Below are 11,528 nucleotides of genomic sequence, written 5' to 3'. Positions count from 1 at the left end.
TGCAGTAGATTAGGGATGCAATAATGCATTCAATCTACCCTTGACATGCTTGCATTAATCAAGGCATAAAAGATTTAAAATTTTCGTTGAAAACGAAAAAAACCCTTAAAAAATAGGTTTTTGGTTCGAATTTGGCTTCTGGACATCTCTCAAAGAGAATTGAAACTGATTTAGAACGTCGATTCCACCCAAAAAACACTATTTTGAGCCAAAATCCGAGTTCCCAGGCCAAAAATTGAAAAAATACGAGATTAAAACTATTTAAAAACGTACTTCTAATCTAATAAAAAAGCAAAACCAGAATTTAAATCTACTTTAAAACACCTTAATTAATAAATAATTGCAATAATTAAAAGGAGCACGGCTCCGATACCGCTGTAGGGTTTCGTAGAGACCCACTCTACGCGGAAGGAAACCCACCAAGACCCGCCCCGATAACTAAAGCAATTAAAGCATGCAAAATACATAATTAAGAGAAAAAGGGAGAAGGAATTATACCCTAGACGCGTGCTTTGCTCACCAAAAGAGCTCTTACTTGAACCCGCAATCGCAAGGTCTCCGACGGCTCGCACCCACGAACCCCGACCCAAGTGATCCAGGTCCCGAAGGTTAGTCGGGACCCGATCAAATAAAAAGGGAGTTTTATGAACTTAAGGCTTTCTCAACTATTGGAGATACCTTTTGAGTTCTACTCAAGTTGTGTGTTTTCTCAAAATCCCAACCAAGGGGTATTTATAGAGAATGGTGACTTGAATCCCATTTCATGATCAATGTGGGATCATGTGCAAATGCACTAATTTATTTAATTCTAAAATAAATTATTAAGCAAATGCAATCACATAGCAACAAGTGGCAAGAGGGGAGAATGGGTTAGGTGAGGACCATATCCCATGGGGGGGCCATTGCCTTGCTCCCCAAGGGAAGCCTTGAGGCCTTGGTCCCCTCCTCTCCTAAACCGCCACTCATAAAGAGCAGTTGGGCTGGCAGCCAGCTAGCACGCCAGCACACCCCAGCCAGCTTGCGGTGCCAGCACGCACTGCCAGCACGCACTAGCCCCAGCACGCCAAGCATATGCGTGCTGCGTGCTGCGTGCTGCTGGGCACTGGGCGCTGCTAGCGTAGTGCTGCTGCCTAGCCAACGCACACACACACGCACAGCCTTGTTGGCTGGTGCGTAGTGCTGGCCTCGGTCTCTCGCACATGCGCACAGTATATATGCTTGATGGCTGGTGTGTGGCGATAGGCCTAGGCATACACACATGCACACACACGCAAGTGCCTAGCACTGCGATGGTGTTGTGCTATGCGAAGGCACACACGCACGCACACACGCCAGTGCCTAGCACTGCGATGGTGCTATGTTGTGCGAAGGCACACACGTACGCACACACGCTAGTGCCTAGCACTGTGATGGTGTTGTGCTGTGCGAAGGCACACACACACGCACACACGCTAGTGCCTAGCACTGCGATGGTGCTGCTATGTGCGTCTAGCACACAAGGTGTGCCTAGCCATGCATTGTGCATGCTAGCTCGAGCTAGCCTAGCGTCCACATGGTTAGGCCATAGTGATGCTACGGCTACGCTCGAACTTGTTGCTTGTGATTTTGCAACGCTCGGTTTCGACGCCCTAGGCTCGATATCTGACGTATGTGTTCGTAAAACTCCAACGACTCATCGAATCCTTCGGATTGATTTGTCGTCTCGGATCGGTTGTTCGATTGGGTTCGACCCGAAGGGTTCAGTTAAGATTAAGCTGTAATATTAATTGTACCTTAATATTACTGATCGGAAGCGGCCTCCACCTAGGCATTCCGATCACTTGACCTTACTGAAGAATTAGCTCTGTAATAATTCTAAACCCTCTATCATAATAATACACTTGTTGGAAGGACACCATTCCTTTCAGTTTATGCATGCATCCCGCACATCTCACTTGTTGGTTGTTAAGCGTATATACAGGTACTTGTAGGGCACATTAGAGTTTGGCCTATGGCTACGTTCTTCTAAGACAATGTCCATCATGATTGCTTACTCAGATGCGGATTGGGCAGGTTGTCCGGATAGTTGTCGGTCCACTACTGGCTATGCTATTTTTCTAGGTGACAATCTTATTTCTTGGCGATCAAAGAAACAACCTACAGTATCCAAGTCCTCCACAGAAGCAAAGTACCGTGCTGTTGCATACACGGTGCAGGACACTCTTTGGATTCGGTCTATGTTGGCTGGGTTAGGGCTCGTTATTCGCACTCCTGATAAGTTATTTTGTGATAATGTTTCTGCGTCTTATCTTGCTGTTAATCCTATACAACATGATCGTAGTAAATATATCAAGATAGATTATCATTTTGTTAGGGAGCACGTTGCTCATGGTGACTTAGTTGTTCGTTATGTTCCTACTGAGCTACAAATTGCTGACATTTTTACGAAAGGTTTGTCAGATCAGCGATTTGAGTTTCTTAGGTCCAATCTGCACGTGGTCTCCCCTGCATAGATTGAGGGGGTGTAATAGAGGATACTAAGGATACTCTATTAATTGTACTATTGTACGTATTATCTATATATATGAGAGCCAGGTACCCGTATTAGTGTAAGCCGTATCATTATATTCACACATACATTATAACATGACTATATAATAGTCACTGATAAAAAAATAATTTAACAAGTACTGTATGGTTTAATAAATGAATAGCATGATAAATTGATAATGGGGTAATAAATGAATAGCATGACAAGAAAAACATCTTTTCTACTCATAAACTTTGACGAAAGAAAAAACATTCTTAACAATGAAGGAAAGTACCGAAACCACTGCATAAATAAATTTGAAATGCTTTTTTGGTGCTTTTCTACACCTTTATTTGGTTTTACCTTTAATTAGATGCACAGCTCTTCTTAAACAATGGGGGGGAAAAAAAGGAAAAAAGAAGCTAAAGTAGTAAAAATTGGTTGTTTTAAATCACAGCTTAGACTATGTTTGTTAAGAATTTATGAACCTTTATGTGTCATCTGTCCATAATTCAACGTTAGCAAGCAGTGGAAAGTTTGCATGCTTTATAATTTTAATTAAAAAAAAAAAAAAAGAAAAACCATTCAACTAACAAATTTATAAATTACACCGAAATTTAATTAGACGGAATAAGCATACATAGTGTATAAGTTATAGAATATGTACGATTGAGAAATGAATCTAACAAATACATATCAAATTAGGGTAAAAATTCATCTTCTTCAGCAAATTACAATCGCTACACTGTATTTAAGGGTGATTATACATTAAACGAGACAACACTAGGTCTAGTTGTCATTTTTTTCCGAACACCAACACAACTATGCCCACACATCTACAAGAAATCAAAGATGATGGTGACCAATAATTAATTACCATAAGCAACCTTGAATCTTGCACAAGTATATTCTAATTTGAGTCTTCTATGAAGATTTTATCCGATCGACAGTGAAAAAAGTAACTTCTTTATATAAAAAGCTTAGCAAAAGATACCTTTAATTACTTGAATATATATATATATATATATAAAGCCAGTCTCGCAGTGAGGCCACGAGACAGCGATACTTGGCATACCAGTTATTCGCCAAGTGTCGAGCTGCGTAGGCAACAAACAGATATTATATTCTAATTAGATTAGATACCATATTAAATTAGATTGGATAGATTTGGTTAAGATAAAAAAAGTATACATAAAATCATTTATAATTCTTTTGAAAAAAAATTATCTTTTTTATTGACAATAGGATTCTACTTATAGCAACACACCACATATCATAATTAATATGAATATCAAATTAACAATATAATTTCACCCTATACGAATAGCCACGTAATTATAATTATATATATAAATGGTCATGTATCATTAATTTTTTTTAGTCTACCATTGATTTACCATTAAAGCTTTTGAATCTTGTATTTTTCATATTTGGTTGTAATATTTTTGTGTATGTTTGTGATTTGTTATTGAAATTAAAGAAGTAAAAAACTACTAAAATTAGGAAACAACAAAAACAGTACAATACAAGGGATCTTGAAGTGAAGTCTTAGAACTTTAGGGGTTTTACAAAGCCTCTGTAGCCCATTTATCAGCCATATATTACAAATGATCCAATTAAGCCAATAATATAATATGTTGATTTTACGTGTTAAAAAAATAATTATTTTTAACTTTTTATTTATTTTATTATTTTTTTAACCAACGCACACTTCTTTTCACAAAATTATAATTCCTTTATTACTTTAGTGTCCCACTGAAATTTAGCACATATGTCGACATAGAATTTTGATAAACAATATCTTACTTATATATTCTTTTATTTATAATTCACAAACATTGGTTGGAGTAGACCAAGTAAATATAGTGCAACTTACAAAAATAGAAAATAATAACAAGAATGAAAAAAGAATAATAGATAGTGTTTCCACTCTTTTTTTTATCTTACATTTTTAAAAATATATATAAATACTAAAACTTATTATTGTTATTATTATAATTACAAAACATGCCCACAAATAAATACACTCTTTAAAATGAGTATGCGGGACAACGCCCGAGGCACGTACTAGTATAATATATACACTCATCTACATACACAAAGGTATTCCTAGGCTCCTAGCACTAAGCACTGCCTATGTGACGGGTAGAATTGATCACCACTTAAATAATTAGTTAAAAGGATTATTAGGTTTTTTTTCTCATAAATACACCTTTGTCAAAAAAAATGAAGATTTTTCTTAGAGATTCGATAAAATATGGGTAATAGTATATGTAGCTCTAATCCCTAAGGGATGACTAAAAAAAATTCTAAATAATGTAAATAAACATTTGCTCGTAACATAATTAATTAATTGACATCAATTTAGAATGTATGACAAAATAATGACCAAAGTTAGTATTTTCATTTTTTGTTTGAAAGGAAAGGTATACAAATAGTTAGAATAGTCTTCTCTCAACGCTATACCCTAACTTATCAGAATAAATAAAATAAAAAATGACCTAGAGAAGCATAACATCTTATATGTAGCCCTGAGAAGAGTATGTATAATTATCCTAAATATAGAGATTGTCTAAATTTATAACATATTCAATCTAATTTTGACAAGTTCGAACCCACTATCTACATATATTTCCCATGCTGAGCTTTAGTCATTAAAATTTGTAATTCTCTTTTATTATAAAAGTTATAAAACATTTCCTCAAAAAAAAATTAAAAAAAAAAGGTGAGTATAAAACATTTTATTTACTTATATGGAAAATTTGCAATGAACTACCCTATATAATAATGTCGTAAGACTGAGATATATGATACCTTTTGTCGAATTCCGCCCTTTGACAAAATCTCACATAATATATATATCTTTCTTTTTTATTTATTTATTATGTATATCATAATAGATTGTTTAGTATATCATAATAGATTGTTCAAGGTTAGAGTGTAAATTGTGTAAAAGTCTAAATGTTAATTAAATTAGTACAAGCATAAGGAAAGAGAAAAGTATAGAGTTTGTTTTTCTTTCATTTACTCTCTAATTTCAACAATTTATCTATACCATACGAAGTAGTTTTGGGTTTATAATATTGTTCTAAAAATAAAAATAAATAAATAAATCAGGTTTTATTTAGTTTTACAATGATATAGTAAGACCAATATTTTAATAGACTATTTTCATTCATATATTTGGATGTAACAATCTGACCTAAAAGTTACTTAAACAAAAATACAAAACTAAGTTGGTCAATGACTCCATGTATTGAGTTTTTGGGTGTGAAAGAGAGGGGTGTTTTTTTTTTTTTGGCGGCCCAATCATCAACGCACCGCATGAAAGAATGATAGAAACTAGAGGTAATTTTAAGAGATATAGTTGACCAATTAAAATGTATTAGAAGCTAAGGCCCTGTTTAGTTTATCTTATTTTTACTTATTTAATTTGACCTTTGTTTATTTTTTCAGATCTGATTTGATTGTTTAATTTTACCAAACATTGATCTTATATATACGCTAATTTTACAGAAAAAAATATATCATAAGGTCTTATTAGATTCGTAATAATGTGTATTTTATTAATATGTAATTTTCATAATTTTTCCATTAAAAATTTAAATATATTTAGCATTAAAAAATCGCACATAAAACGAAAAAGTTGTTCAAAACTCATTTTTTATGATCTGATATGAAATAAGTAATAAGAACCTGAAATTAAATGAACTAAACATGACCAAAGAGTTAAGTTAATATATTACACTTCATCAAAACTATTATTATTCTTTAAGTGAAGCATAAGTTCATGACAATATACAAATTAACTACTCTTAAATAGACCTGATTTACATTAATTTATTATAGACCACTTATTAGAGGGACACTATGTTTAAATATTGCAATTTAAACATAAAGGTCACTATGTTAAAATAAAAGTCATTATGTTAAAAGTAAAATTCGTTGGGCAATAACAAAGGTCATAGAGATTAAGATATTTAATGAATTTTTTAATATACTTGTTAATATGAATAACAAAGGTCACTAAGGCCCTGTTCACTTCACCTTAAAAAAATAATATTAAGTAAAAATAATTTCAGTTCAGTAAAAATCAGTTTTAATCAGTAAAATTAATTTAAGTTCAGTAAGAATAAGTTCAGTAAAAATAATTTCAGTTCAGCAAAAATAATTTCAGTTCAGTAAAAATAATTTAAGCTCAGCAATAATAATTTCAGCAAAAATAATTTAAGTTCATGTACTTTGATGCTTTTTTTTACTAGGCTTTTTTATGTAAATTATTTTTTCCATATATTTCAAAATATTGTCGTACAAGATTTTTTAATACTTCACATATATTTTTATTATGCATCACTTTTGTCTATACTTTTATCACATATTGTATAGTTATAAAATATAATATCTTTTTTTTTTGTCAAGTATAAAATATTATGTCTTGTTTATAATATTGTAGTCGGTGATATTTGGTAAATACAAGTACTATATTTTATAAAAGGGTAACAAAATTCATCGTAATAGCATACCTAATCAATTACAATAAATTCAATAAGATATTGAAATATGATATTCATATATGATTATATATGCATGATCTATACAATACTACCAATATGTCGTCATATTTTTTTTTTTGCTTAAATCTCACATGCCTTGATATGATCAATCAATCTACCAATATTTGCTATAATTATTTGTAAATTACACGCAGTTAACCAACATATACGTAGTAAAAAATTGACTGACAATTCAAACCAAAAATTTAATTAACAATATTTTTTTCATGCATGTCATAAATTGTGCTAAAGTCTTTTGGTTTGAGATCGTTAACTCCAACTTGCTGCTTTAGAAACTATTTTAACGATCAACTATATATTTTAATAGTCTCATATATATATATATATCATAATGATGTCAGTGTGTTTGACTTTTATTTAATAAATTGTAGAATGTTTTATTTTATGTTCAACAAATGTAATTAATTATTTGCATAAAAAACAAATTTAATTAACTATTAAACAGAAATATATAAATTATATAAATTACATAATTTCAAAAATAGATTATTTTAGCTAATATATCTATATCTATATATATATATATATATATATATATATATATATATATATATATATATATTAAATCAGTAAAAATAATATCTAAATCAGTAAAAATAAGTTCATTTCAGTAAAAATAATTTCAGTTTAGTAAAAATAAGTTCAGTTCAGTAAAATAAGTTCAGTTCAGTAAAAATAATTTCAATTCAGTAAAAATAAGTTCAGTTCAGTAAAAATAAGTTCAGTAAAATTCAGTTTTAATCAGTAAAAATAATTTCATTTCAGTAAAAATAATTTCAGTTCAGCAAAATTAAGGTGAAGAGAACGGGGCCTAAGTGTAGTAACTCACTAGACTTATTGATCACGAGTTCACGACTGTGACCTTTCCTTTTTTTTTTTTTTTTTAATAATAATGTCACATTATCGCAAGTCCTATGTGAGTTACTCTTTACACAACATTATGTTTTTCCATATGGCTAGCGAATGGGACAACTTTGATTTTAAAATGATTGACTTACTTTTGGTGCCAATATTAAGTAAAGATGGTAGCATTGAAATATTCTTACTTTGCCAGACGAAGGATCTTAAAAGAAGATTAAAGATACCATAATCTAGTTTAAAGGATCCAACTTTTCTTTTGTAACACTAGACTTTCATTATATATGCATGCATCGTATTACCATAAGTTAGGTAAACCTTCATTTATATACTTCGCTCTATCATTATATTGATAGTAGGGAGGTACTCCATATATAATACATAGTTTCTAGTCTTTCTACCTCATTGATTTATCTATCTCTTCACTCGATATCGATTGATCTACTCGAAATTAGTACTTGTCTACGTAAAATTTCAATTTTGATAGTAAGAAATTGAAGTATGAAAAAACACAATTTTGTCGGAGAAAATTTGAACAGATTGCCCCCTGGATTCCGATTTCAACCTACCGATGAGGAGCTTCTCTTCCAGTACTTAAGATGCAAGATTTTCTCGCTTCCTCTTCCGGCCTCCATCATCCCTGAGGTCCATTTTCCTAAGTTAGACCCTTGGGAGCTGCCCGGTACGTATGTCATATTTTGCTCATCATACATTTCCCCTAATCTTCATGTCGTCGTTAATAATCGTATTATCGCATAATGGCAGGGATAAAATGCAAGTGAATTTTGGCTTCTATAGATCTAAGAAATTTAATATTGCATACTGCATGGTACTTTCAACTATAACATGGTTCATAATCGCCTCATCACTCTATTTGCTCTCAATTGATTATAAAGATAGAATTATGGATGAGATTCTGTTTAAGTTAGAAAATAAAATATTGTTATGCTAGCTATGTATCATTTTTGTATTTTAAAATTAACACGAATAGTTTAAGAAAAAAATTTTGTTGGCATCTTAGCATTGAATAATCCTGATTTTGAATTGGATTAACTCAATGTACATAATCCAATAATTTTCCTATGTTGTGTTTGTGTTCTCAAAATTTTGCATGCATGCATATGTTATAGGTGATTCAATGGAAGAGAGATATGTATTCACCAAGAAGGGAGGAAGACACAAGAAGCGTAACCAAAATAATAGATCGAGTAGGGCAACAAACTCGGGATATTGGGAAGATACTGGCTCGGAAATGCATATATCTCCTCCTCCAAGCCAAAATTTCGAAACGATGATAATAACAGGCATCAAAAAAACTTTAGTATATCACATGGGAAGGGCTCCAAACGGTAGTCCAACTGATTGGTACATGAATGAATATAGCTTAGTCTATAATAATAAGGTGAATTTCATTTCTTAAACTTTGTGGTACATTATATGAATCGATTCTAGATATCAACCATTAGTTTAAGTTTTTGGTTGAGTTCGTCTGGTCCATTGATACTTTGGTTAAAAATTGCACAAATTTGATTGTATGTTATATAGGAGTAGTATATATACTAATGACTTATATTAATTTTCGCGCAGAATTACAAAGGTGTATCAAAACTGGAAGATTGGGTCATTTGGCATGTATTTTTGAAGCAAAGAATTGAAGAAAATGACAATGCAATAATGTTAGACTATAATAATAGTCATTACAGATTAACTTCAAATATTCCATCCCCTTGTTCTTCTTCTTCGTCGTCAAACTCATTTGCACATGTTTCTTCATATGAATTACACTCTGATGAAGAAAGTAACTATAATTTTATGTAATTTAATTTATTCAGTATATCATAACTCTTGTGCTTAATTATGCAGTTAGTTTATGCATTAAATTACATTATTTCTATTGCTAATATAATAATATTAAATTAATCATGAGTTTTATATTAAATGTACTCCGTACTAAGCTACTCTTCATTTGTTCTTTATTTTAAGGTCTTTTAAAAATATGTTTGACTATAAATAACATTAATTATATATTATATACATTTAATTTTTTTTTCTTTTTTTTTTTATATTTAATGTTCTAAAATAATCTATCAGGATCTCACATAGCTTAATATTTTTATTTTTTTATAGATAAAGAAAAATTCACAATCAAAGATAATAAACTTTGATTCCAAAAAAAATAAAATCAACCGAACAATTATGACCTACTCGTAAAAGAGTAATTTAATGTAATTACGTATAGTGGGACACCAAAGTCAATATGAAATGTACAAACATGCATGCATTGACTTTAAGCATAATAATGAAAGCATAAAGCAAAAAACTTCATCTACTCGTGCTACTTAAGTACTAAGAAACTTCCACGTTAAGGAAACAACATACACAAAAGGTAAGACAAGGCAAAATATTATATGCATGGTTATCAACGTAGTGTCCTTTTTATTTGTGACGACAATTTAATGTGATTTTACCTTTTGAATATTATACTTTATTTGTCAAATTAAATTTGATAAAGTTGCAAATCCATACATGGAGTCAACAATGAATTTGTGGCAACAAAAGACTCAACCCCCAATAGATTTTGCAATTTTTACCACTATTGTTAGTCACTACAGCACCAAGGGATAATACGATAAGGCAAGTCATATGTTCAAACTTTCCCTCTTCTTCTAACTATAACTTATCTATGATTGAAAGTCGTCACTAATAAAATAGAATGAAAAAATATATCCTAAATGTCTCAAGCAAGGTTTAATTTAATTTGGTTCACTTGATATATAAATTTCTTACTTCAAATTCTAGCGGTTTGGATTTCAATTCAAATGTTTTAGTTGAGGGCATTTGGGTGGAGATCCCCTTACTGCAACCCCCTAATAACTTGCAACCCTGACTCACAAATAATGAACCAAATAAACCGTAAAGGTTGAGACAAATTGAATAGAAAAAGAAGACATGGAAAAAACAAACAGGAATAAAAATCTATAATTCTGATTTATAAAAATTCTAGCATAGTTGTCGACTACGAACGACTATGTTCGACTACGATAAGAGATTAAATCTGAACCGTTGATATCTATTCATCTAATCCTAGCCATCCACTCCAACACCTATGCTACACCGTCATCAAGAGCTTGTTTGGTTACTAGATAATTTTTTTAACCACATGGAATTTATTTTAACTAAAATCGAAAAAAATAGCAAATTTTAAATATATCATCTTCTACCTTAAATCATCTTTTAAATTAAAATCGAACTTAATCTTCAACCTATGTCATCTTATTCCTTAAACATTCCATCTTCAACCAAAAAATTATTTCGATGAATTTGTTAATCTGTAAACATTATTCAAATCAGTTGTAGAAATAATTAATTGTATTCATCAATTATAGTACTGTGATTCGAATATTAGGTGGATTAAAATAAACTTCAAAATTGTTGTATTAATCTGCAGTAATTTATTTGGAGATTTGAATAGCATTTACTTTAGTATTAATTAAAACAATTTTGTGCTTAATTTTGATATAATTTCATTATTAATCCACCATTGTTGAATGTTGAAGATACATACAGTGCCATTATTGAATGTTGAA

At 31.0% G+C, this 11,528-nt stretch overlaps 1 protein-coding gene across 1 annotated transcript; it reads left to right on the top strand.

Annotated features, from left to right (window-relative positions):
- The first annotated feature begins 7,888 nt into the window (after positions 1 to 7,888).
- On the top strand, positions 7,889 to 10,264 carry LOC110739593 (NAC domain-containing protein 41-like). The gene is made up of 3 exons (XM_021920051.1): positions 7,889 to 8,623; positions 9,072 to 9,343; positions 9,529 to 10,264. The coding sequence occupies exons 1-3, from the start codon at positions 8,443 to 8,445 to the stop codon at positions 9,757 to 9,759; spliced, it is 684 nt and encodes a 227-aa protein (XP_021775743.1). The 5' UTR covers positions 7,889 to 8,442; the 3' UTR covers positions 9,760 to 10,264.
- Positions 10,265 to 11,528: the final 1,264 nt, after the last annotated feature.

This window comes from Chenopodium quinoa, unplaced genomic scaffold (genome assembly GCF_001683475.1).
Source record: "Chenopodium quinoa cultivar QQ74 unplaced genomic scaffold, ASM168347v1, whole genome shotgun sequence".
NCBI lineage: Eukaryota > Viridiplantae > Streptophyta > Magnoliopsida > Caryophyllales > Amaranthaceae > Chenopodium > Chenopodium quinoa.
Note: the sequence above shows the minus strand (reverse complement) of the source record. Positions and strands in the feature narration are given on the sequence as shown.

Bases quoted from the DNA above. Each gene is read 5' to 3' on its own strand.
- LOC110739593 (XM_021920051.1), top strand. From the start codon at position 8,443: ATGAAAAAACACAATTTTGTCGGAGAAAATTTGAACAGATTGCCCCCT. The intron at 8,624-9,071 runs GTACGTATGTCA...CATATGTTATAG, and splicing joins AGACCCTTGGGAGCTGCCCG to GTGATTCAATGGAAGAGAGA. The intron at 9,344-9,528 runs GTGAATTTCATT...ATTTTCGCGCAG, and splicing joins GCTTAGTCTATAATAATAAG to AATTACAAAGGTGTATCAAA.